The 26,088-nt window shown below is 36.3% G+C and overlaps 2 protein-coding genes across 2 annotated transcripts; both read left to right on the top strand.

Annotated features, from left to right (window-relative positions):
• Nucleotides 1-12,537: 12,537 nt before the first annotated feature.
• On the top strand, nucleotides 12,538-15,759 carry LOC123919651 (dnaJ protein homolog ANJ1). Its single transcript, XM_045971622.1, has 6 exons — nucleotides 12,538-12,990; nucleotides 13,601-13,751; nucleotides 13,845-13,992; nucleotides 14,420-14,696; nucleotides 14,782-14,980; nucleotides 15,231-15,759. Exons 1-6 carry the CDS (start codon nucleotides 12,841-12,843, stop codon nucleotides 15,551-15,553), a joined length of 1,248 nt encoding a protein of 415 aa, XP_045827578.1. The 5' UTR covers nucleotides 12,538-12,840; the 3' UTR covers nucleotides 15,554-15,759.
• An 833-nt stretch (nucleotides 15,760-16,592) lies between these two features.
• Nucleotides 16,593-24,811, top strand: LOC123919652 (putative phosphatidylglycerol/phosphatidylinositol transfer protein DDB_G0282179). Its single transcript, XM_045971624.1, has 4 exons — nucleotides 16,593-16,817; nucleotides 17,246-17,347; nucleotides 18,328-18,488; nucleotides 24,487-24,811. Exons 1-4 carry the CDS (start codon nucleotides 16,715-16,717, stop codon nucleotides 24,592-24,594), a joined length of 474 nt encoding a protein of 157 aa, XP_045827580.1. The 5' UTR covers nucleotides 16,593-16,714; the 3' UTR covers nucleotides 24,595-24,811.
• Nucleotides 24,812-26,088: the final 1,277 nt, after the last annotated feature.

Raw genomic sequence — 26,088 nt, 5'->3', positions numbered from 1 at the left:
TTCATTGTGTCTTTGGTTAAAAGTCACTTATGAATTATCAATTTTGTCAATTTTCTTTTTATTTTTGTTGGATGAGAATTTCAAAATATGATACAACTTTCAGAACATGGAATTAATGACACAATATTATTATAAGAATATCCATGGAAAAATGGCCACAGTTTTGTTCAACCTTAAAGTTTGAAAATCCTTCCAAGTTATATATTTTTTTCAAGGCTCAGTCACGGGTCTTTGAAAGCTCCAATATAATCATTGATAGTTTGGTGTTGATAATTTTTACCTAAAAAATTGTAGACCTTTTTATAAGTAGGGCGTAAAAATTATGAATCTCTCTATCAATACTCGAAAGTTGAAGTATCTCGAAAAAGTTATAAACTTTTCTATAAGTAGAGGTTGAAGTGTGAATCTTTCTATTAAATTTTATTAATGTCACGGGTCTTTGAAAGCTCAACTATAAAATTCGATGTGACCGAGCCATCTAACAATAGGGTGATTCACGGCTCTTTGAAGGCTCTACTATAAAATTCGATATGAATGAGTCATCCACTTATGAAAGGAAAGATAGTCGACAACAAAAAGAATGTCCGGGTTGGTTCTAACTCGAATAATCCAATTGAGCTTTGATTTGTTTGGTAATGATATTACAATTAAATTACTTAATTTTCATATGTTTATGACTAATTTCCTTTGCTCATAGTATCCATGATTGGTATATATAATGATGCTCCCCCGAAATGATTTCCGTATGTTTATGACTAATTTCATTGGCACGTTGCATCCATGATTGATATACACATGATGCTCCGCCGAACTCGTGCAACGCACGGGCAGCCATCTAGTTGAAATAAATAGTTGAGTTTTAGATGAGAACTGGTGGTTAAGTACTTTTGAATTCCTCTCTTATTCCTACTTGGTAATTGGCGCTATATCTGCTTACTATCGAAGTATTATCTGGAGATTAATTTCTATTAAAGCAAGCCTAGTATAACTATATTTACTTCTATTGTAATTTGTTTAGGTTGAATCAATTAAATTAGGTTTAGTCTTCGTTATTTCGTGTCCTTACCCTTAACGAGTTCAGTCTTTAATGAGCGTCCTTACCTTTAGGGGTTCCTAATCTAACAAGTTCTCTAGCGTAACTGGTTCCCTAATATCAGTATAGAATTTAACTATGTGTGATTCTTAATCTCAAACCTAACCGCAGATACTTAATTTAATGGTCTCATATAAGTAAGTTATAGTATCTCTTTGATTCCGGAGTCTTAGATGTGTCACGATATCCACTTCGACCCTAAGTACTAACAACATATGCGGCTGTTCATATATGCTAGTGTATAAAACGATAAATACATATACTAACAGATAATAAATGAATAGCAATTTTTAAATAGACTTGGAAAATAACCAGATTACATGTCTCAAACATTCATATGGGAGTTCATCTACTTGACCTAACCCTGATGGGTTTAGCTACTAAAGACCATAATAAAACAATAAGGAAAAGAAAGCATAAAGATTACCCCTATGCCCTCGGAGCACCTGAGCCCTCCTTGCCTCCTCCTTAGAGTTCTCCTAACTCTCTTGTGAATATTGAATGGTTCTCAATATTTCTGGATAAATAATAGTGGAGGAGGAAGACTCTATTAATAGTGGCCACGATGGCGTGTAATTTTGCCTCATCGTTGCCACGATGGATCATATCGTGGTACGATGGAAGATCTTCTCCAGATCTTATGTTTTCTTCAATCGCGTTTCATCGTGCCACGATGACAAGTCATCGTGGTACGATGGTAAAAATTTGTTGCAAATTTTCTTCAATTTAAAACCGCCTTCTCATCGCACCACGCTGGATCTCATTGTAGATCCGATTAGTTGCGCTTTTTATTACATTTTTGCCCTTTTTTGATGTTTTTTTCACTTTTCTTGCTTCTAGGCCAAGTAACTTCACTTTTCCAGGTATTTGCTTGCTTTTGGGCTAAAATTGCTATCAAAACTACCCTAATTTACTACTAAAAATACAATATAATTGACTGTCATCACAACCCCACACTTAAACTGTTGCTCGTCCTCGAGTAACATGTCTGCCAAACAAAATCGTCAGTGAAACAACTGTTGGTGTAAGCCCTAGAGGCCAATTACTTATAATTGAATAATAAATGTATTGAATAATTTACTTATCAAATAAAAGGCTTTTCTTTATTAATTTTATATATGTTAAAATGATAAAGTCCCTAGAATAGTCAGTTCACTTATGGAACGTTAAGTATGACTTAATCGTGAGATTCCATTAAATATAAGAACACTATTCTTAAACATATCCATAGTCAAGTTTTATTGTGAAATGGGATAACGATAAAGCATAAAGACTATTATGTTGGTAGACTGATGATCATATCTCACTGATCATGGATAATGAGTTATCAAGTCTTCACATAGATATAAATGTTAAGGGTAACTTTATATCGGATTGACCCACCATGAGAATACTACATAGAGTGTTATGAAATGTCATAAGTTTTCTCATAGTGATAAAAGGTGTATTCCACCCTTCGACCTGAAACCACTATGTACCCTAGATGCAGGAGTGTAATACCTTGTTGTCATTCAAACGTTATCCGTAACTGGATAATTATAAAGATGGTTGATGGGTATCCCACGAATCATGCTGAGGGACATGAGTGACCTAGATGGAATTTGTCCCTCCTACATAACGGGAGATATGTCTATGGGCCCAATATTGAACTAGACAAGGATGACATACTATGCCTTGTGTTCAATATAGACATGAGGACAAAAGGGTAATTGTGCACAAGATATTTATCACGGAAAGGTTAGTCAGATCACGTGACATTCCTATGACTTGGGTAACAGTGATGTGTTGCTAGATACCGCTCACTGTTTATAATATTACGATTAATATTATTGCCAACGTCATAAGAACCTACAGGGTCACACACATAAGGACAGTTAAGAAGGGAAAAATAAGTAAGACTTATTGTGGGGGTGCAGTTAGTGAAAAACGGTTATTGGGCTTGAGAAGCCCAATTTCGTGTAAACTGAAGACCTCATAAGAAACTCTATAAATAGAGCCTTATGAAGTTCAGAAGTTACACTTTAGAAACCCTAACTGAGTTTAGAAAAATTCTGAATTTCTCTAAACCCTAAACCGCACAAAATTCCCTCAGCCTTCATCCAAGAACAGCTAGCACTGTGAGATCGAAGGTTCCTGTTCGTGTGGACTAAGTGGAGGTGCTGCAAGTGCGGTGCTTGTGATCGATAAAGGCGGCCACATATTTGTTCTTCAAAGGTAATATTCTAGACCTGATCATGCTCATTCACAAGAATCCATTGATGGGAAATCTTAATTTTAAAATTCCGCTGCGTTTATAAAAGTGTTTTATGAAACGATTTCCCAACAGTGGTATCAGAGCCACTTGTGAAACCATGAATCGGTTTGCTGTTTTATTACTGTTTTATTAATATGATTTTGAATCGGTATTAATAATAAGAACAAGGATTAATAAAATTTGATTGATCGGTTTAAAATATATATGTGATATATATTTCTGATACGACGCATCAGTGTATGTGATACATTGATCGTGTCATTCATTCGAATGTTTGAGTGATTGGCGTTTAATTTGGATGATTGTGAGCGTGAGCTTCGGAACCGTTTATGGTGAAGCATCATATATCCGATCGTTCATCTAGAACTAGCAGTCCTGAAACGTTTTGATGAATGGTGGTTGTATTAGGGTTTATAACAATACAAGTGTTGTCTTGTTATATAAACAGAACATATTGTTCATTGAAAGTTTTAAGTGATTGTCGTGAGCATGAATGATTGTGAGCGTGAGCTTCGGAACCGATAACTGGTGAAGCATCATATATCCAATCGTCTATGGTGAACAAAATCCTGAAACGTTTTGATGAATGATTACTGTAACAATACAAGGGTTGTGTCGTTATAAAAACAGAGTACGGCTAGGGTTTGTATCTGAAGCATCAAGTGTTGGTGCGATTAGGATTCATTGATGAAGTGTTCATCGAAATTTAGTTTCCGGGGCTCCGCCCCGGAGGCCCCGCAAGGGGCGCTGCCCCTTTGAACCCCCGGCTAACTCTGCGTAAGGTGATCAATCATAGTATTTTATTAATTGGACTAATGTAATAATAATAAATTGTGTGTTTATTGTTATTAAAGTTGCATGATGAATGGTTATGGCCTTAGTTCTTTTTCGTTTTATTTGGGATTTTAAATACGGCCTGCGTGTCGTGCCTCTCTTATATTTTCTTGATGTAATTTCTTTTCTCATCTCACTCCCTCGTATGAACACGAGTTTCTTGTAGTGATGTAATATAAGATTAGCAAATAGGACAGGAAGGACATCAATGAAGATCTATCTTGGAGAAGTATAGGTCATTCTTAGATATAGCATAGGTTCTCTCAATGGCTTGAGGGAACAATTACGCTAGGGGCCATAACCATATCATTTTATTATATTATGTATGTTGATGCATGTTATGAATGGAGTGACGTCATTGTATGTAAGCCGTGGTAAGGTGAGATCAAATTAATTATAAAAGCCCTCAAAGGAATTAATATTAAGTTTTATTGCTTTCCAACGAATAGCGCCCTTCAAGATCAATATCGATCAATGTAGGTTTTGCCAACGCGAAGTGCATTGTCAATATTGATAAGTTGCGGTGAGGTAATTTATTTATCCGATCGCTATTTAATGGGTCTAACTTAACTAAAGAAAATATAATAAGATTATATAACTTTAGAAGCAAGTATTGGGTTATTCCATGTGATGGATTAGAATAAGTGTTATTCACCCAATAGAAAGGATATGAGAGTTGTATGAGATACAATTGGAAAGGAGTTTCCTACCTAAATAACTAAGTTTTGTGTAATCAGCCCAACGCTGACTTAAAACGAAGTGAAATATGGATCTCATTCTCACTAGAAAATCTTCCAACGGGATTTTCCGAATCAAATGTCGAGGGTCATTTGTTTTGAGTAAAATAGTGAGAGAGCATGTTTAATTAAAGGCTTAATTAAATGTGTATTAAAATTGTTCAATACTTATATTTTCACTTTTATAATTGTAGATCACCATGTCAAACACCAATACTTCGAACAACATTTTGCGAAGCATTCTTGACAAAGAGAAATTGTCTGGGACAAATTTTCTTGATTGGCATCGTAACTTGAGGATAGTCCTCATGCACGAGAAAAAGCTGTATGCTATTGAGGAACCCCAACCTAACCCTGAGGATGAACCTGCCGCCAATGCTCCAAAGGCACAAAGGGATGCTTATCAGAAGCGTCTTGATGATGCCATGGATGCAAAGTGCCTCATGCTGGCTACCATGACCTCTGAGCTTCAGAAGCAACATGAGGACATGAATGCGTTCGATATGATCGAACACTTGAAAACGCTCTATCAAGAGCAAGCCAGGATTGAGAGGTTTGAGGTTTCCAAAGCCCTGTTTTCAGCCAAGCTATCTGAGGGATCTCTAGTAAGTCCACATGTGCTCAAGATGATTGGGTACGTGGGGAACTTAGAAAAATTGGGATTTCCACTTGGAAATGAGCTTGCAACTGATCTGATCTTGCAATCGTTGCCGGAGAGTTTTAATCAGTTTGTTCTGAACTTCACCATGTCGGACATGGAGAAGACTCTGCCACAACTGCTAGGCATGTTGAGGCAAGCTGAGCAGAATATGAAAACAAAAGGGAAGTCCAACCATGTTCTTATGATTGGCAATGGAAACAAAGGGAAGGGCAACAAAGGGAAGGGAGTCAAAGGGAAGGGCAAGGAAGTTGCCAAACCCAAACCTACCCCTAAAGCCTTGAAGCCCACTGGGGGAGTTGCAAAGGAGGGTAGGTGCTTCCACTGTAACAAGACTGGACATTGGAAGAGGAACTGCCCAAAATACCTGGAAGATAAAAGGAATGGAGTAGAGAGCTCTAATTCAGCAGGTATCTTTGTTATTGAAATTAATTTATCTACTTCTTCTACATGGGTATTAGATACCGGATGTGGTTCTCACATTTGTACTAATGTGCAGGGGCTGCAAAGGAGTAGAGGATTGGCTAAAGGTGAAGTCGACCTACGAGTGGGAAATGGAGCAAGAGTTGCCGCATTAGCTGTAGGAGTTTATAATTTGACTTTACCTTCTGGTTTAATAATACAGTTAGAGAACTGTTTTTATGTACCTGCCATTAGCAGGAATATCATTTCTGTTTCTTGTTTGGATAAACTTGGCTTTTCATTTACAATAAAGAACAATTGTTGCTCCATTTATTTAAATGATATTTTTTATGCCACAGCACAAATGAGTAATGGATTATATATTCTTGATCTTGAAATGCCAATATATAACATTGATACAAAAAGGATTAAACCTAATGAGTTAAATCCTACATATCTTTGGCACTGTCGTTTAGGCCATATAAATGAGAAACGCATTTCCAAGCTCCATAAAGATGGGCTCTTGGATTCATTTGATTATGAATCTTTTGAAACATGCAGATCTTGCTTATTGGGAAAAATGACAAAGACCCCATTCACTGGTAAAGGTGAAAGGGCAAGTGATCTTTTGGCTCTCATACATACTGATGTATGTGGACCATTGAACACACATGCTAGAGGAGGTTTTCAATACTTCATCACATTTACTGATGACTACAGTAGATATGGATATGTGTATCTAATGAAGCATAAATCCGAATCCTTTGAAAAGTTCAAAGAATTTAAAAATGAAGTACAAAACCAACTAGGAAAGAAAATCAAAATCCTTCGATCAGATCGAGGAGGTGAGTATTTAAGCCTAGAGTTTGATGACCATCTAAAAGAGTGTGGGATCTTATCCCAACTCACTCCTCCTGGAACACCACAATGGAATGGTGTGTCTGAGAGAAGAAACCGAACCTTGTTGGACATGGTGCGGTCTATGATGAGTCACGCTGATCTTCCAAACTCCTTTTGGGGACACGCCCTATTAACAGCAGCTTATACACTTAACCGTGTTCCTTCTAAAACGGTTGAAAAGACACCATATGAGATATGGAGTGGCAAGAAACCACATATGTCTTACTTAAAGATTTGGGGTTGCGAAGTTTATGTAAAACGTCAAATTTCTACTAAACTTGAACCTAAATCTGACAAGTGCTTCTTTGTGGGATATCCAAAAGAAACAAAAGGATACCACTTCTACAATCCTTCTGAGGGCAAAGTGTTTGTCGCTCGAACAGGAGTATTCCTAGAAAAGGACTTTGTTTCCAAAGGAATCAGTGGGAGGAAAGTAGATCTTGAAGAAATTCACGATCCACAAAGTAGTGACACACCAATGGAGGAACAAGAGCAGGATGCACAAGATGTTGTGACAGAAAATCCTGCTCATGTAACACAAGAACCACGTAGGTCCAACAGGATACGTCAAGAACCTGAAAGATATGGATATTTCATATCGGAACAAGGTGATGTATTACTCATGGATCAAGATGAGCCTGTGACTTACCAAGAGGCCATCACTGGCCCTGAATCTGAGAAGTGGCTTGAAGCCATGAAATCTGAAATGGATTCCATGTACACAAATCAAGTTTGGAACTTGGTGGAAGCTCCTGATGGGATTAAACCCATAGGATGCAAGTGGGTCTTCAAGAAGAAGACTGACATGGATGGAAAGGTACAGACCTACAAAGCGCGATTGGTTGCTAAAGGTTTCAAACAAATTCATGGGGTAGACTATGATGAAACATTTTCACCAGTTGCGATGATCAAATCCATTCGGATCTTACTTGCCATCGCTGCATACTATGATTATGAAATCTGGCAGATGGATGTAAAAACTGCCTTCCTTAATGGGAGTCTCCTTGAGGATGTGTATATGACACAACCTGAAGGCTTTTGCATTCCAGGAGAAGCCAAAAAGATATGCAAATTACAGCGATCAATCTACGGATTGAAGCAAGCTTCCAGAAGTTGGAATCTTCGTTTTGATGAAACTGTAAAACAGTACGGATTCATTCAAAATGAAGATGAGCCTTGTGTTTACAAGAAGGTTAGTGGGAGCATAGTCGCATTCCTAGTATTATATGTAGATGACATATTACTAATAGGAAACGACATCCCTACCTTGCAACAAATTAAAACTTGGTTAGGGAATTGCTTTTCTATGAAAGATCTGGGTGAAGCAGCCTATATATTAGGAATAAGAATCTATAGAGATAGATCACAAAAACTGCTTGGCCTGAGCCAGAGTACATACATAGATAAAGTGTTAAGACGCTTTAATATGCATGATTCCAAGAAAGGATTCATTCCTATGCAACATGGCCTATGTCTTTCAAAGACACAGTCTCCTTCATCTAAAGAAGAAAGAGACCGCATGAGTAAGATCCCTTATGCATCGGCTATAGGATCTATCATGTATGCCATGATATGTACTCGACCAGATGTTTCATATGCCTTAAGCGCAACAAGCCGTTATCAGTCTGATCCTGGTGAGGCTCATTGGGTGGCTGTCAAGAACATCCTTAAATACTTAAGGAGGACTAAAGACTCATTCCTAATATATGGAGGCCAAGAAGAGCTAAATGTAATTGGTTACACTGATGCTAGCTTCCAAACAGATAGGGATGACTTTAGGTCGCAATCAGGCTATGTGTTTTGCATAAATGGTGGCGCTGTGAGCTGGAAGAGTTCAAAGCAAGATACAGTTGCTGATTCTACAACCGAAGCTGAGTACATCGCTGCATCAAATGCAGCAAAGGAAGCTGTTTGGATAAAGAAGTTCATTACTGAACTTGGCATATTCCCTAGTATTGTGGATCCCATTGAATTATTTTGTGACAACAATGGTGCAATCGCACAAGCTAAGGAACCTAGATCTCACCAAAAGTCCAAACACATACTCAGGCGCTATCATCTTATTCGAGAAATAATTGATAGAGGAGATGTGAAAATATGCAGAGTACCAACACTTGACAATGCTGCTGATCCACTAACAAAGCCTCTTGCTCAGCCGAAGCATGAGGGCCACACTAGGGGCATAGGTATTAGGAGTATGCCTGATTGGCTCTAGTGCTAGTGGGAGATTGTTGGTGTAAGCCCTAGAGGCCAATTACTTATAATTGAATAATAAATGTATTGAATAATTTACTTATCAAATAAAAGGCTTTTCTTTATTAATTTTATATATGTTAAAATGATAAAGTCCCTAGAATAGTCAGTTCACTTATGGAACGTTAAGTATGACTTAATCGTGAGATTCCATTAAATATAAGAACACTATTCTTAAACATATCCATAGTCAAGTTTTATTGTGAAATGGGATAACGATAAAGCATAAAGACTATTATGTTGGTAGACTGATGATCATATCTCACTGATCATGGATAATGAGTTATCAAGTCTTCACATAGATATAAATGTTAAGGGTAACTTTATATCGGATTGACCCACCATGAGAATACTACATAGAGTGTTATGAAATGTCATAAGTTTTCTCATAGTGATAAAAGGTGTATTCCACCCTTCGACCTGAAACCACTATGTACCCTAGATGCAGGAGTGTAATACCTTGTTGTCATTCAAACGTTATCCGTAACTGGATAATTATAAAGATGGTTGATGGGTATCCCACGAATCATGCTGAGGGACATGAGTGACCTAGATGGAATTTGTCCCTCCTACATAACGGGAGATATGTCTATGGGCCCAATATTGAACTAGACAAGGATGACATACTATGCCTTGTGTTCAATATAGACATGAGGACAAAAGGGTAATTGTGCACAAGATATTTATCACGGAAAGGTTAGTCAGATCACGTGACATTCCTATGACTTGGGTAACAGTGATGTGTTGCTAGATACCGCTCACTGTTTATAATATTACGATTAATATTATTGCCAACGTCATAAGAACCTACAGGGTCACACACATAAGGACAGTTAAGAAGGGAAAAATAAGTAAGACTTATTGTGGGGGTGCAGTTAGTGAAAAACGGTTATTGGGCTTGAGAAACCCAATTTCGTGTAAACTGAAGACCTCATAAGAAACTCTATAAATAGAGCCTTATGAAGTTCAGAAGTTACACTTTAGAAACCCTAATTGAGTTTAGAAAAATTCTGAATTTCTCTAAACCCTAAACCGCACAAAATTCCCTCAGCCTTCATCCAAGAACAGCTAGCACTGTGAGATCGAAGGTTCCTGTTCGTGTGGACTAAGTGGAGGTGCTGCAAGTGCGGTGCTTGTGATCGATAAAGGCGGCCACAGATTTGTTCTTCAAAGGTAATATTCTAGACCTGATCATGCTCATTCACAAGAATCCATTGATGGGAAATCTTAATTTTAAAATTCCGCTGCGTTTATAAAAGTGTTTTATGAAACGATTTCCCAACAACAACAAATAACTCAGATGACAGACAATTCACATCCTTTATATTTTATCGACAATGGTATCGCCGATCTTTATTGCAGCGATCATGCTCAACCAGCACTTAGTCCAAGAGACGTCAATATTAGCAAGTACAACAGATGTCCACAGGAGTCCAAGTTCAACTTTTTTTTCTCTCTTCTCACATTTTCGCTCAATACTGAAATGGTATCTCTCAATCAACGTGAGACCTGCCATTTTACCATAGGCTTGCAAGGATTCTAAGCAACCAATCAAAGTTAAAACAAATACACATTTTTAGAGGTCTTTATGGGTTGTAACGTGGCTTAGGTAAAGGTATGATATTTCACTATTTAACTCTCTGAAATCATTTAACCAACATAATGGTTTCCAGAATAATATTGCATAAATAGTATATATATATATATATATATATATATATATATATATATATATATATATATATATATATATATATATATATATATATATATACATGTTTCTCTCACCTTAGTATTTATATAAAACCATTTAACAATACTAATGGTTTCAGTGTATAATATCTTGAAACCATTTAACATACCAAATATGATGAGATTTCGAAAATACCAAATAGGATTAATATTAGTTTGTCTAGCTTTATCGTTCGATTATTCGAGGGATGAGCGGATGTAAACCCGTCGGTCCCCTTTTTCATCCAATTTTATTTATTAATTTTATTTGCGGAAGACAAACAACCGGTAAGCAAAACGCATGACCAACATTCGGTCATTCGAGGGTTTAGCGGATGTAAACTCGCCGGTCCCATTTTAAATCCAAATTATTTAATTACAATTTGTTTTGTAGGTTTTTATAATTTTTTTATTTTTTGGTTTAAATTAAACAAATTAGATAATAAATAAATAAATAAATAAACAAATAACATCACAAAGGGTGCATAAAGTAAGCAGGAGAGGTGCATGTAGCATGAAAGAATACAGGCCCAACCCACAAGAAGGCCCAGCGCAGCAACAAACAAAAAAAACAGGGGGATGATCTGGGCTGTTTGATTAATCAGACGACTCATGCTTGATCAGGAGGGTGGAAGCACTAAGACTGCTTGATCAAGAATCAAAGGCTAAAATGGAATGGTGCGTGGAAGTAACGATGCGCGCACGCGTAAGGGATTAGCGCCCCTGCCTTATGCACCATGCATAAGAAAAACACTTATGCATGATAACTTTTGCCTTTTAACTCCACAATATCTCATTTAGAAGCATGCAATCCCTAGTTTTATGTCTCTCATTTACTAATATCACTATTCTATACTTTTTTTTAAAGGCCCCTATTTTTATGAGACCTTATGCCGTCGCACACCCTCAAAAGACGTCTCTGCTATATATTTACGGTGTGCGTGATTGGTCGATAATGTAACAGCCGCTCCAATGACAAATTAAAATATGGTATTAGATAATGGCCACATTTTTATAAGGTTCACGAGTTCGCACTCTAAATAGGGAACCATGTTTCAGTTCGCACCCTATTTTACGAATGACAAATTTATTTGACTCAAACCCAACGTTCATGCCCCCATAAATAAAAATATTCTAAAAAAAGAGTCCGCGCAAAATTAAACACACTTCTACTCTTTCATCGAAATTGTATGTCTAATATTTTATTAACATTTTTTACTATGGATTTATTTTTAAAGTGAGCCACACTTCTCGGGATCAGGATTAACTGCCGTAAAAGCAAGCAACACACAATTTCACACAATAACTAGTAATCCTGATAATTGAAAAATGATCAAATGAATATAATTCATTTAGTACAATTTTATACAATTTTGATTTCAACCGTTCATATAAAGTTCGTTTGATTGAGTGAAAAAAAATATACAAAAAAAATAAAAATTACGCAATGAATGAACTTGGACTAATCTCTTTCTTTACCCCCAATAAGACAATTAGAGGGGGTTAAAAACAATTACTACTGTGTTAACATAATGTTTCTCAGTTGTACTACTCCTATTGATTTTACACGTGCTTTAATTTTCTAATTATTTCCAAGAACCAACGATCAAATTTTCCACGACGCTTCCTAACACTTTAGTACTAGGAAGGATCCAGAACAACCATCCCACGTAAGCCAAACAGTATCACATCATTCAATCCAACGCTTCACACTTTTTCCCCCAAATCTAAACACGGAACAAGACTTACACAGTACTTCTACTCTTCTAGACCCTTCTTAAGTGGGACCCAAAAACTCAAACACAATCATAACCGTCCATTAAATCTTCTCCCCAATCCAACAACAATAACAAACTTCGCGTGGTTTCATTCATTCTTCTCTCTTTCTAGTTTATTCGGATCTAGAACTGTTGTTGTTGTTCTTCTTCTTCCTTGTTGATCGCTTTTTCGTACTTAGGTTTCGATCTCTAGTACAAGGATGTTTGGAAGAGCACCGAAGAAAAGTGACAGTACGAGGTACTATGAAATCTTAGGTGTGTCTAAGAATGCTTCTCAGGATGATTTGAAGAAAGCTTATAAAAAAGCTGCTATTAAGAATCATCCTGATAAGGGTGGTGATCCTGAGAAGGTTAGATTTAATCAAAATTTGGTTTTTGATTTTTTTTTATAATCTAATTTATGTTTATATTGATTTGATTAATTCTTTTTTTTTTTGTATGGATGATTGATTGATTATTTGGTTTATTAGTTTATGAATTATTTGATTTTGGATGATTATTATACTAGAAGTTTTTTGTAATTGATTTAGATTTAGGGTTAGGTTTTCTTGAAAATATTCAGGTGTGGTGTGAGAAAAATTGATTTTTATTCAATTGTGAGTGTATGTTTGGTATCATTGTGGTGTATCAGAATCATGGAGATTCACCGTAATTCTCCAAAAGCTACGTGGTAGCTTTGCAAAATCATGGTGGGTCACCCTGATTCTGACATACCTGATACCAAACATAGGCTGAGTATTTGGTTATGCTGTGGCAAAAATTGATTTTAAGTTTTTCAGAATAATTTGACTCCTAGAAGTGAATCCAATTTTTCTTGAGAAATTTGATTGCATTATATATGTCTTTTCTTTTTAAGTTAAGTGCTATTGTTATCAGTAGTTAGATTACAAAAGCAGGCTTTATGTGTTTTTATTGGATTGAATTAATTAATTAAATCTTTAATTTATTGTGGGTGTGTAGTTCAAGGAGCTAGCTCAAGCTTATGAGGTTCTGAGTGATCCTGAGAAGCGTGAGATATATGATACATATGGTGAGGATGCGCTTAAGGAAGGAATGGGTGGTGGAGGTGGTGGTGGCCATGATCCATTTGACATCTTTTCGTCTTTCTTTGGTGAGAATTCTGGTTTTGTGTTATTTGGTTTGGTCTTTCTACAATTGTTGCATGGTTTGGTTATCTTAAAAGAGTTTTGGCTTGAATGAACAGGTGGTGGTGGTAGTAGCCGAGGAGGGCGAAGGCAGAGACGTGGAGAAGATGTTGTTCACCCTCTCAAGGTCTCTTTGGAGGACCTTTACCTTGGGACATCTAAGAAGCTTTCTCTCTCGAGGAATGTCTTGTGCTCAAAGTGCAGCGGGTCAGTATCCTAAGAGTTTTGGTTTTGATTAGTTTTTAGTGTAAAAAATTGCTTTTTTGTGAGTTTTTTTATTATGTTATGTTTAAAATACTATTAAAACATACAAGACATGTGTGGATTGACTTATTTGAGCTTATCTATAGCATAAGAACTTGTGAGACTGGTTGGGATAACTTAGGAAAACAGCTTATAGCTTATACCAAAGCAAATTAACTTCATTTTATCTTTAATTATTGAAATAACGTATACATAAGTGCTTATCATGATAAGCGTTTATGCTATAAGCTTAATAACTAATAAGCCATTTATCCAAAATGGGCCATAATAAGCTAATTCAAAAATAAGCTAAACTTTGTTGTTTGCATAAATGTTGCTCATTTCGGAGACATGGTTACTTACACTAGCCGTTGTTTATAATTATTTACAGCAAAGGTTCCAAGTCTGGGGCTTCCATGAAATGTGCTGGTTGTCAAGGAACTGGTATGAAAGTTTCTATTAGGCACCTCGGTCCATCAATGATTCAGCAAATGCAGCATCCTTGCAATGAATGTAAGGGTACCGGTGAAACCATCAATGATAAAGACCGCTGCCCACAGTGTAAGGGAGAGAAGGTTGTACAAGAGAAGAAAGTACTTGAAGTTCATGTGGAGAAGGGAATGCAGAACAGCCAGAAGATTACATTCCCTGGTGAAGCTGATGAAGCAGTACGTTAAGAACTTCCGAAATTGACATTAAGTATAACAAATTACATCGAATTTATAATGACTTTGAGTTACTTGTGTTTTGCAGCCAGACACAGTTACTGGGGATATTGTATTTGTGCTTCAGCAGAAAGAACATCCCAAGTTCAAAAGAAAGAGCGAAGACCTTTTTGTAGAGCACACATTGTCCCTCACTGAGGCTTTATGTGGTTTCCAATTTGTGTTGACTCACTTGGATGGCCGCCAACTCCTTATCAAATCCAATCCCGGAGAAGTTGTCAAGCCTGGTATGTAAATGATTGTATTTTAAGCAGCACCAACACTTTCAATTAAAGGTGTTTCTAGTGTTTGACACATGTTAGTGTTAAACACCGACACAACGCCGATATATGTAGTAATATTTCAGTTTTCAAATTATTATTATCTATGATCATCTTTTAGTGTCGTCCATGTTTGTGTTGGTTTTTCATAGGTCTGATTAGAACGAAAATGTTATGCTTTAAAAAATTGTTAATTTTTTGCTGGTTATTTATGCAGATTCATTCAAAGCTATTAATGATGAGGGAATGCCGATCTACCAGAGGCCTTTTATGAAGGGCAAGCTTTACATCCACTTTACTGTGGAATTCCCCGAGACTCTAACTCCTGATCAGGTGAAGGGTTTGGAGGCTGTTCTTCCAGCTAAACCTTCATCACAGTTGACAGACATGGAGCTGGACGAGTGCGAGGAAACTACACTTCATGATGTCAATATGGAAGAGGAGAATAGGAGGAAACAGCAGCAACAACAACAGGAAGCATATGATGAAGATGATGATATGCCTGGTGGAGCACAGAGAGTACAGTGCGCCCAGCAGTAGAATCGGAAATTATGATGGTGATGATAATGGTTATGTTACTGTTTTTTTACCGTAGTGTGGACAGAACATATGTAGTGTTTGGTTCAATGGTTTTGAGAATGTGAACACTTTACCGCTTTCAATTTATTGTCGATGGGATAACTTCCATTTGACATCCTAAATACTTTATATATTTTGGTATTTTTGAAACATCTATATCTTGGCCATTTCCCATTGCCCATTGCTATGTTATAGCATATTTTCAATTTTTTTTAGTAGCAAAAGATTTGACTTTTTGTTTTCTTTTCAAAGTAACAAATGTATTTTGTTTTATTCATGACTAGCAGCCAGACGGGAACGCTGCGTGCCTGTAATCGTGTCTGTTTGTATGATCCAATTTTTCTATTCCACTAAACTTGTCCTTGTTCACACATTACACGAAGGAAATGCTAATTGACTTATTAAGTTGGGAGCATCACTTGTTTAGGAACTAAAAATCTTTTCTATTTTTAAAATAATTAAACATAAAATAAAAATAGTGATGTATGTTATCTCTTGAAGATCCGTGGAAATTTATCCAATATTAACTGTATGAGTAATTTTGTAAGTAGGGTCTTTAAAGTTTAAACTAACTTTAAGTAAACAGTCACCGAAAGTGGCACTTGTTGTTATAGTAGTCTCTGAATCATCAAGAAATATTTTAATGTCTATGAATATAACTTTCGTTAGTCAGAATAGTTTCCGATGTTAACTTTTATCATAGAATCGTTTCCTAGTGCTGACATGGACGTTTTGTTGATTTTATTGATCTATACATGCCACTTTTCTTAATATTTGATGGCACGTAGGCAAGGACTACATCTATTATTAACTTCAATATTTTTATGACAAATTCTAACAAGTGTCTCAAGACAAACACATGTCAAGAGCATTTAGATGAGATAGTAAGAATGATGTAACGAGAATACAATAAGATGATTTTAGTTAACTCGAGAGATTAATCTCAAAGGATATCGGGTTGATAATAAAAAAATGATGTCACGTGATGATTGTTTACAGGTGAGTTATGTAGACACAAGTTTCGTTTTGTGAGGTCGCACGGTATCATTTATTCATCTCACCCTCTTTCCTCACTCTTCCTAGAACCTCTGCTTCTCCTTCTTCTTCCTACTCTTGTATACTATGGATTTTCATTCTCTTCCCAATTTCTTTCTTCTTCTCTCCTTCTCCACCCTCTTCCTTTCATTTTCACACGTTCAAGCTCAAATTACTTTCAAATATTGCGGTACTTTTCAGTTTCACCCCCCTCAATCTCTCTCGTTTGACTTTTTAATCTAAATTAGTATTACTATTTTCATTATTCCTAATTAACCTCGATAAGTTTCTTCACTTGTTTCTGCTTTAATTTTAAGTAGTACTAATTATATGTCACACACTTCTTTTCCCTCTTTTTTTGAATTGCATGATTATGTGGATTTCTCACTTACCTAATTGATTTCTATGAAAATAGGTTTTATTTTCTTGAGATTCAATTTTGCTGCAAATTTACATAATTTTATGTAGATAAGTTTTGGTAGGTTTGTGATTTTATGTGAATTTTGATGCTGGTAGCAATAATTCATGTAATTGTGTATGGTTGTTCAGATTTGTTTTTGATTTTTTTTTTGGTGCTATTTATTTATTTATTTATTTTGGATGAAAAAATGTGTGTAGATAAGAAGGCAAACTATCCTGTGAAGGTGACTGGAATTGAAATATTGCCAAATCCTGTGGTCAGTGGTGATCCAGCCAACTTTAAGATCTCAGCTACTTCTGGTAATTTTTGTCAAATTTCCATTTTAGCGGCGCAGCTTATTGCCGGTCTACTTTTCGTTCGTGTGTAATTATCTTGGATATATATACTAGTATATTTAATTTTCATTTTTTTTGTTTTGTTTTAAGGCCTTTGTATTTTGATAAAGAGAAATGATTTTTACACACAAAATTGACATCAATTTGGATGATTAACACAATTCAAATATATGACTAATCGAGTTTAGTTTATGGTTAATGAATAACAGAGTGATGCAACTCATTAACCATCAACTGAAAACAATTAACTAAAATTTTTCAGGTGTTTAAATTATACATGATATTCATTAACCATGGTTTTGTGTTTAAATGTACACTTGAAAATTGTGGTTAGTGCTGCTCAAAATCATGGTTAAATGTCTTTCGAACGTAATTAACCACGTAATTGAACTGTGTTAACTATTCAATTTGATGTCATTTTTTGTCAAAATAACACAACTTTTTTATCAAAGTTTAAATAACGGTCATGATCTTTGATGTTGTGGGAAATTGCTATCGTATGTTGCTGATGTTGCCTTGCAATCCTTGATGACGTGAGAAATTGCGGTCAAATGCGGCTGATGTGGCCTACTCACAATCGTGTTGTGGTTGATACAGGCACGAAAAACCTTTTTTTTTTGTTGATAATCCCTTATATTAAAACCCTAGATTTGATGTTTTGATTAGATGACGCCATTACATTACATTCAATCTGAAGTTGACCTCAGATATTTATCACATGCTTACATTTAAATTGTTTTTAAAGTATGTGTAAAATCACAGTATTTCATCTAAACAACTGCTTTTAGCAAAAGCCATGGAGGACTTGTACAAAATATCATCTATATCATAACTCATTCTATTTGTTCCTTATGCTTAGGGGAGCTACCTTGTCAATCTAACGTGCCACTTATCTATTTTATATTTTGAATTGTAAATGGAGTTTCTGTCTATACTTCATGCAGGTAAAGCTATTCATGGTGGAAAGGTGGTAATTGGAGTTTCCTATGTTGGGGTGCCTGTCCATTCTGAAACCATTGATCTGTGCAAGGAAGTATCTTGTCCCGTTGCTAATGGAAATTTTGTGATTTCTCACACCCAAACACTGCCTTCAATTACTCCACCGGTTAGTTCCACTTTATCAAATCAGCACTTTTAGCATTGCCGAAGGCATTTTAAAAATATCATCCTAGCTTGAAATAAAGCTTTGTTCGATATCTTTTTGGGACCCCTTTAGCCATGATACATATAGTCATTCGTTCAGGCATTAAGAACTTTATATAACTATGATTTTGGTGCTAAATTTTATATTATTTGCCATTTGTGAATTGCACTTGGTGTACTGCTGCATTTTCCCGTTTAGGTTTATAACTTCAATTTTATTTTTATTTGGCAAGGTTAAGGGTACTTCAACCAAGAGTAATTAATCTTTCTAGAATGTGTAACGTCATGTGGTGTGCCTCTGTATATATTATAACATATAATCTTTCAAACAAATTGTTGTAAATAAATAGTAAATATTCTATTATTAGGAGTAATCTTCTATTAGTAATTTGTATTTGGCCCATGAGCCCATTAGGTTAGAATAGCCTATATAAACACATTAGTGATTGTAAATTATTCATAACTTGAAATATAATAATATATTCAGTTTTCACATGGTATCAGAGCTCTCGTTCTTTGAGGGCCTTGCTTCCGCATAAACCCTAGCCGCCTTCATTGCGGTCATAAACCCTAACTGCCTTCATTGCAGGATTAGGATTTGTTACTACTGCCTTTATTGCAGTTTCAGCAAACAGTTGCGAAATCACTGTTCACGTGGTACTGTTCATCTACGACACTGTTCACGCACGTACTGTTCATAGCAGTACTGTGCGTCACTGTTCATTCAAAAAAAAAAAACTTGGATTTTTTGCTATTTTGTTCTCCTTATTAAGACAATCACATGACATCGGTCAATATGTCAAAAAAAGGATTTGTTCCACTCAACCAAGATGAAATAAAGAGGTTGAAATCTTTTCTTAGTGAATTGGAGACACCAACAACGGTTACAACTTCTCTGGCATATTCAGGTATGTTTCCGTTTCCACTTTCTCTTGGTAAGTCTCAATTTTCTGTTGGATTTAATGCTTCGGATAAACCCTATAACCAATATTGGATACTGGATTCTGGAGCCACTGACCACATGACACCCTTACCCACACAATTTTCCACTTATTCACCTTGTCTCAGTAACAAGAAAATATCCACAGCAGATGGTACCCTTTTAACTGTAGCAGGTCAAGGAGATATCCAAATAAGTCCATCTATAATCCTACGAAATGTCCTTCACATTCCCAAATTGTCTACTAGCCTAATTTCCATACAAAAACTCACCAAAAACCTATCATGTAATGCTATTTTTTATGACAATGCTTGTGTTTTTCAAGATAAGCATTCGGGGAGGACAATTGGAAATGCGAAAGAATTGAATGGTCTTTATTACTTGGATAACCAAAATCTCCCCCCAAATCCACTCAACAACAACAACTCACTTTTTTCGGAATCAATTAAGACCAACAGGGAGAAAGTCTTTCTATACCACCGTCGCCTTGGTCATCCTTCATTTAGAGTCATGAAACAAATATTTCCTTCCTTTTTTAAAAATTTAGATGTTGAGAGTCTTTGTTGTGAGGTGTGTGAACTTGCTAAACACAAACGTGCCTCTTTCCCGGTCAGTAACAAAGTGAGTACTTCTCCATTTTATTTAATTCATACTGATGTGTGGGGTCCTTCTAATGTTCCAAATATATCGGGTGCTCGATGGTTTGTAACCTTCATCGATGATTGCACTCGGGTTACATGGGTCTACTTACTAAGACAAAAGTCCGAGGTTACCTCTGTGTTTCTACATTTTTTCTCATTGGTAAAAAACCAGTTTGGAGTGAGTATTAAGAGGGTCAGGTCTGATAATGCCAAAGATTACTTCAATCAAGGACTTAATTCCTTTTGTCAAAAAGAGGGTATTATTCATGAGTCATCTTGTGTCAAAACACCCCAACAAAATGGGATTGCTGAGAGAAAAAACAGGCATTTGTTAGATCAAACACGTGCTATATTATTCCAAAATAAGGTTCCCAAGAAGTATTGGGGAGAGGCGGTTTTAACCGCATCGTATCTCATAAATCGTTTACCTTCTAGTGTCCTTGCCTCTAAAACTCCTATGGAGGTTCTATCCTCATTTTATCCTGATGTGTCCACCTCTTGTAATCTCATTCCTAGAATATTTGGGTGTAAGTCGTTCGTCCATATCCATAGTGATGGTAGAGGGAAACTTGATCCTAGAGCCTTAAAGTGTGTCTTTATAGGGTATTCTTCCACCCAAAAGGGTTACAAATGTTATCATCCACCGTCTCATAAATTCTTTGTCTCCCGAGATGTCACCTTCCATGAACATGAAAGTTACTTCATTCAAACTCATCTTCAGGGGGAGAGCACAAGTAAGGAAGATGAGTCTCTTATACTCCCTGACCTTAATTTCGGGCCAGAAGTTGAGGCTGAAACTAGAGGTGACAATGTTGAGACTGAAATTGATCTTGAAAATATTGAAACTAAAGTTGACAATGTTGAGACTGAAATTGATTCTGAGAAAGATGAAAATGTTGGTGTTGATGTGAGATATGGGAAGAATTTAGTATACACAAGAAAAAAGACCATTCCTGAATCTACTCATATCCATGAGTCCGATCCAATATTACATGAGGTAACTTTCCTTGACCCTTCAAACTCTAGTGATTCAATTTCAGAATTTTCTCATACCCAGGAACCAGAATCTAGCTCAACTATACAAAGGGAACCAGAATCCATTCTGATAAAACATAAAAACCCAAAATCTAGAGAAATAACACCAGTAGACTCTAAAGATTTACATCTCCCAATTGCCCATAGGAAAAATACTAGAACCTGCACCAACAAGCCACTTTACCCTCTATCCAATTACTTATGCTTTGAACAATTATCAACTACCCATAAAGCCTTCCTCACAAGTCTAAACACTACCACAATACCTACTTCCTTGTCTGAGGCATTGTCTGACAGGAAATGGAAACAAGCCATGGATTTGGAAATGGAGGCACTTGATAAGAACAATACTTGGGAATTGGTCTCTCTACCAAATGGAAAGAAACCTGTAGGGTGCAAATGGGTATACACTGTAAAATACAAGGCTGATGGATCTATTGAGAGGTACAAGGCAAGATTGGTAGCCAAAGGGTTCACTCAGACTTATGGAATAGATTACTCTGAGACATTTGCTCCAGTTGCAAAAATGAACACTGTTAGGGTGATATTATCTTTAGCAGCTAATTACAATTGGAACTTGCAGCAATTTGATGTAAAAAATGCTTTCCTTCATGGAGAACTTGAAGAAGAGATCTACATGGATGTACCCCCTGGATATCGTGAAGATATTGCTGCCAACACCGTGTGTAAGTTAAAAAAGGCTTTATATGGACTAAAGCAATCACCACGAGCTTGGTTTGGAAGATTCACCAAAGTTATGGTTGGTTTGGGCTTCAAACAAAGTCAAGGAGACCATACTTTATTTGTTAAACACTCTAAGTCAGGGGGAGTCACAGTGTTATTGGTGTATGTGGACGACATTATCGTAACAGGCGATAATGAAGAGGAGCAGCAAATGTTAAGTCAACACTTAGCCAAGGAATTTGAGATTAAGACCTTGGGAAAATTGAAGTATTTTTTGGGAATAGAAGTGGCTCACTCTAAGAAAGGAATTTTCATATCCCAACAAAAATACATTACCGACCTTTTGCAAGAGACTGGCAAGACAGCATGCAAGCCTGCATGTACACCAATTGATCCAAATATAAAGTTGGGGAATGCAGAAGAAGATGTTGCGGTTAATAAGGAAAGGTATCAAAGATTGGTCGGCAAACTAATATATTTATCACATACTAGACCTGATGTTGCTTTTGCTGTAAGCTTGGTCAGCCAATTCATGCACCAACCAAAGGAGATTCATCTACAAGCTGCACTCCGAATTGTTCAATATTTGAAAGGAACTCCAGGTAGAGGAATTTTGTTCGAACGAAATGGAAGTGTGGGACTTGAAGCATATACTGATGCTGACTATGCAGGGTCAATTGTGGATAGGAGATCAACTACAGGATATTGCACTTTTTTAGGTGGAAATCTTGTAACTTGGAAGAGTAAAAAACAAAGTGTGGTATCCAGATCTAGTGCTGAAGCAGAGTTCAGGGCAATGGCACAAGGTATATGTGAATTACTATGGCTGAAAAGCATCTTGGAAGACTTGAGGATAAAGAGTGATGAACCAATGAAACTCTATTGTGATAATAAATCTGCTATTAGCATAGCTCATAATCCAGTGCAACATGATAGGACCAAACATATTGAAGTTGACCGACACTTCATCAAAGAAAAATTAGATAGTGGTCTAATTTGCACTCCATATGTCTCTTCCCAAGGCAACCTTGCAGATCTTCTAACTAAGGGGCTGAACGGCAATAACTTTGAAAGAATTGTTTCCAAGTTGGGAATGATAAATATTCATTCAATAATATATTCAGTTTTCACACAAATCAGCACTGATCTCTCTCTCTCCCCCCCCCCCCCCCTCCTCTCTCTCTCTCTCTCTCTCTCTCTCTCTCTCTCTCTCATGTATCACCTAAATGTAAAATCAGCATCAGTGAACATGCAAATGTGTGTGTCAGAATGCTATTTTTGTCCATTATGGTCATCAGTGTTATCAAATAGAGGCCATTACAGATCGAGGTAGCGGGTGTTTTATAATTGCTTTGGCCAATCTATGAAGGATGGCAGTGCCATGGTGTTTTATGGTGGAAATGACGGCTTGAAATAGCGGATTTTTGACCTTCTGTCATGGTCTGCCATCCGCAATCGATAACACTGATGGTGATGGAAATAGAGGCAATGAATCAATGTATTGGATTGGAAACTTGGGTGAATTATTTGTTCTGTTTGCATAAATTAGAATTTCTGTTGACTGAAAAAGTAACTTTTTGGGGGGTAACAATTAAAAACTCAGAAATCTGATAGTGGTTAGTTTGTGTACATCTATATTTTATAATATTTACTCTCATTCCTTTTAAACAATAACATCATCTCCTTGCTCCACCCTGCACCCTTAACATCATGGTGGTTAGGGTACTGTACTATGGTGTATCTTGAAGAGGTTGTAGTTTCTGACTTCTCCACCTTCCTTACATCATTTGCAATATTCATTTGTGATTCACATCTCCAGTTTTTCCTTCATTGGGGATCACCAGATACTGCAATTTTGTTGTTGAAGTATCTTGGATCTGTTAGGAAATGATTGGGGTGTCATACATTGGATTCGACATTGGTAAAAACTGTGATTTGTGATCCCCGAGCTAAGCCTAGGCATATAGAGGCTTGTTAAGCAGAAAGTAAGGATGGACTAAAGGACCTAGCATTGACAGGCACATTTGTGTATTGATAGATGTTAATTATAGAATAGAATATAGATCAGGGGTTGATTTATCTACAAAAGAAGCTAGATCAAAGTGGGAGATGGAACAGGTAAACTTGGTTAAAATTCTAGGATATACAATTCAGCAAAATGTTGTGGCTTCAACACAACAACACATATCTTGCTTAAGGGACTGTGTGGGCTGACGCGTGCAATCGCATGGATACTCACTGTTTGGTGTGAACCACCATGGATCCATAGGTGCACAAAGAAGCGTCCTGCACTTTAGTTTAGAGTATTAGATTGGTTTTTAACTGGGTCATTGTTGGGATTGTGTGCATTTGTGGAAATTTAACAATTGTGCAGAAATTGTGTTCCCTTTGCTGAGGGAGAATGTCCTCCCATGTTAAAAATCATGTTTTTTTCTTCTTCCCATGGTTTGATGCTTGATGAATTTAAGGTCATGCTGATGCATATGTATAAAGTAGCAATCTCATCATGATTTCCGAATATTCTAAAGAAGATTTTTCACATAATTTGCCACATTTTCTTTCAATCTGTTTTCTTGTTTAATCATTCTCAACTTAGATCTTTTATCGAGTGAAACCTTTTCTATTTTGTTTTCACATTACATGAATGTTTATTTTTGCAGGGACCTTATACTCTGAAGATGACACTGAAGGATGACAATGGAGGCCAGTTAACTTGCATCAAGTTTAATTTTAAAATCGTTCTCAGATCCCTTGTGTCCGACATGTGAAAGTATTATCCTCTGCATGATTGATCTGGTTTACTTCTTTGCTTTGTTGTGTATTTTATTTACTGTAAAGTGTATTGTGTATCACCTTTCAAGAGTCATATCACGCACGACTAGGGCCAATGTTGTCAAATGTTTAAGTCATATACTATACATTATACTGTGACATGAACTCGTGATGTACTATTAGGTGAATGGCGAATCTTCCTTCTTTCCTGAACTTAGAAGTATTATTTCAATAACTCAAATTCATACATATTGAATTGGAAAATGGAAATCGAAAAACTAACTCCCATATAAACTAAAAATTCCTCCATGTCCCACAGTATAAATTTTAGCAAAAAAAAAAAAAAAAAACTGTTTCATGTTATCAAGTGACCTTTTGAGGTATGTATGTTGAGCTAGCAATAGCATAGATGCTGGAGTATGTCCTCCTAGATTAAAAGTTGCTCTGTTTCTTACCATGAAGATTGTCATAAACTGAATATTTTTAGAAATAGTAGATGATTCTGTGGATTTTGACATATGGATTATATTGTTATACAAGATGACGAAGACTATATTTTCATAAGTAGTACAAATTTTCATGGATTTTAGAGATGATTGAAGATTCCATGATTTGGAGATGGTTGAAGACTCAGTAGTATATTTGTTGAGGGGGGAAAACACTTGATAAAACTTTAAATATTCTTCGAGATAGGAGATTCGATTTGAACAGTTTTTCTTATGAGGAATATAAAAGTTAGGATGAAAATGAACTCAAAAGGGGGAAGTGAAGAACGTATTCAAGATTCATCTTCCAAACTTTTATAAAACATACAAAGATGAGAGATGAAAGTGGCTCATAAACACAAATTTGGAGATTTTTTTTTTTAGAACTGAGTGATCAAACATGACAATTGGAGTAAGTTCTATAGCTTAGATATCCATGCTTGATTATGTTGGAAAGATAAATTATAGAAATGACAAACTTTCGAGTTACAATATGTAACTCTTTGGAAAGACCGAAACAATTTAGTTTTCAATCAAAAGAGTGAGTGATATGGGAAGAGACCTTTAAAACTTAATGATAAATCATGTCCCCGCTATTATCGAGGGGTAAATGAATGTGGATGAATTTCATTTTATTAAGAGTGCCTGCTCATTTTGTGGAGGCATCTTGAGAATGTGGAGGCATCTTGAGAAATCAGAATGGATCATATCTCATAAAAGGATTCTATAACTGTTCTGGACTAGACTAAAACTAGTTCAGCATTACACCCTCTAGGTCCAGTATGGCTTGCCCCACCACAACCATGTCAGCATAACATGGTGGAACCTCTCCAAAATAGGAGCAAATTACTGTTCTACCCACTATCTAAGGGTGATATCTTGGCAGTCCATCTTATTGGCCCTTGGCAAGTCCAACCCAATAAGAGGACATTTGGCCCAAAGCTGGATGCTATATAAGCTCTCATATACAGGAGAGCTAGGTAACACTATTCATTCACTCAATTA

This window comes from Trifolium pratense, linkage group LG4 (genome assembly GCF_020283565.1).
Source record: "Trifolium pratense cultivar HEN17-A07 linkage group LG4, ARS_RC_1.1, whole genome shotgun sequence".
Lineage (NCBI taxonomy): Eukaryota > Viridiplantae > Streptophyta > Magnoliopsida > Fabales > Fabaceae > Trifolium > Trifolium pratense.
Note: the sequence above shows the minus strand (reverse complement) of the source record. Positions and strands in the feature narration are given on the sequence as shown.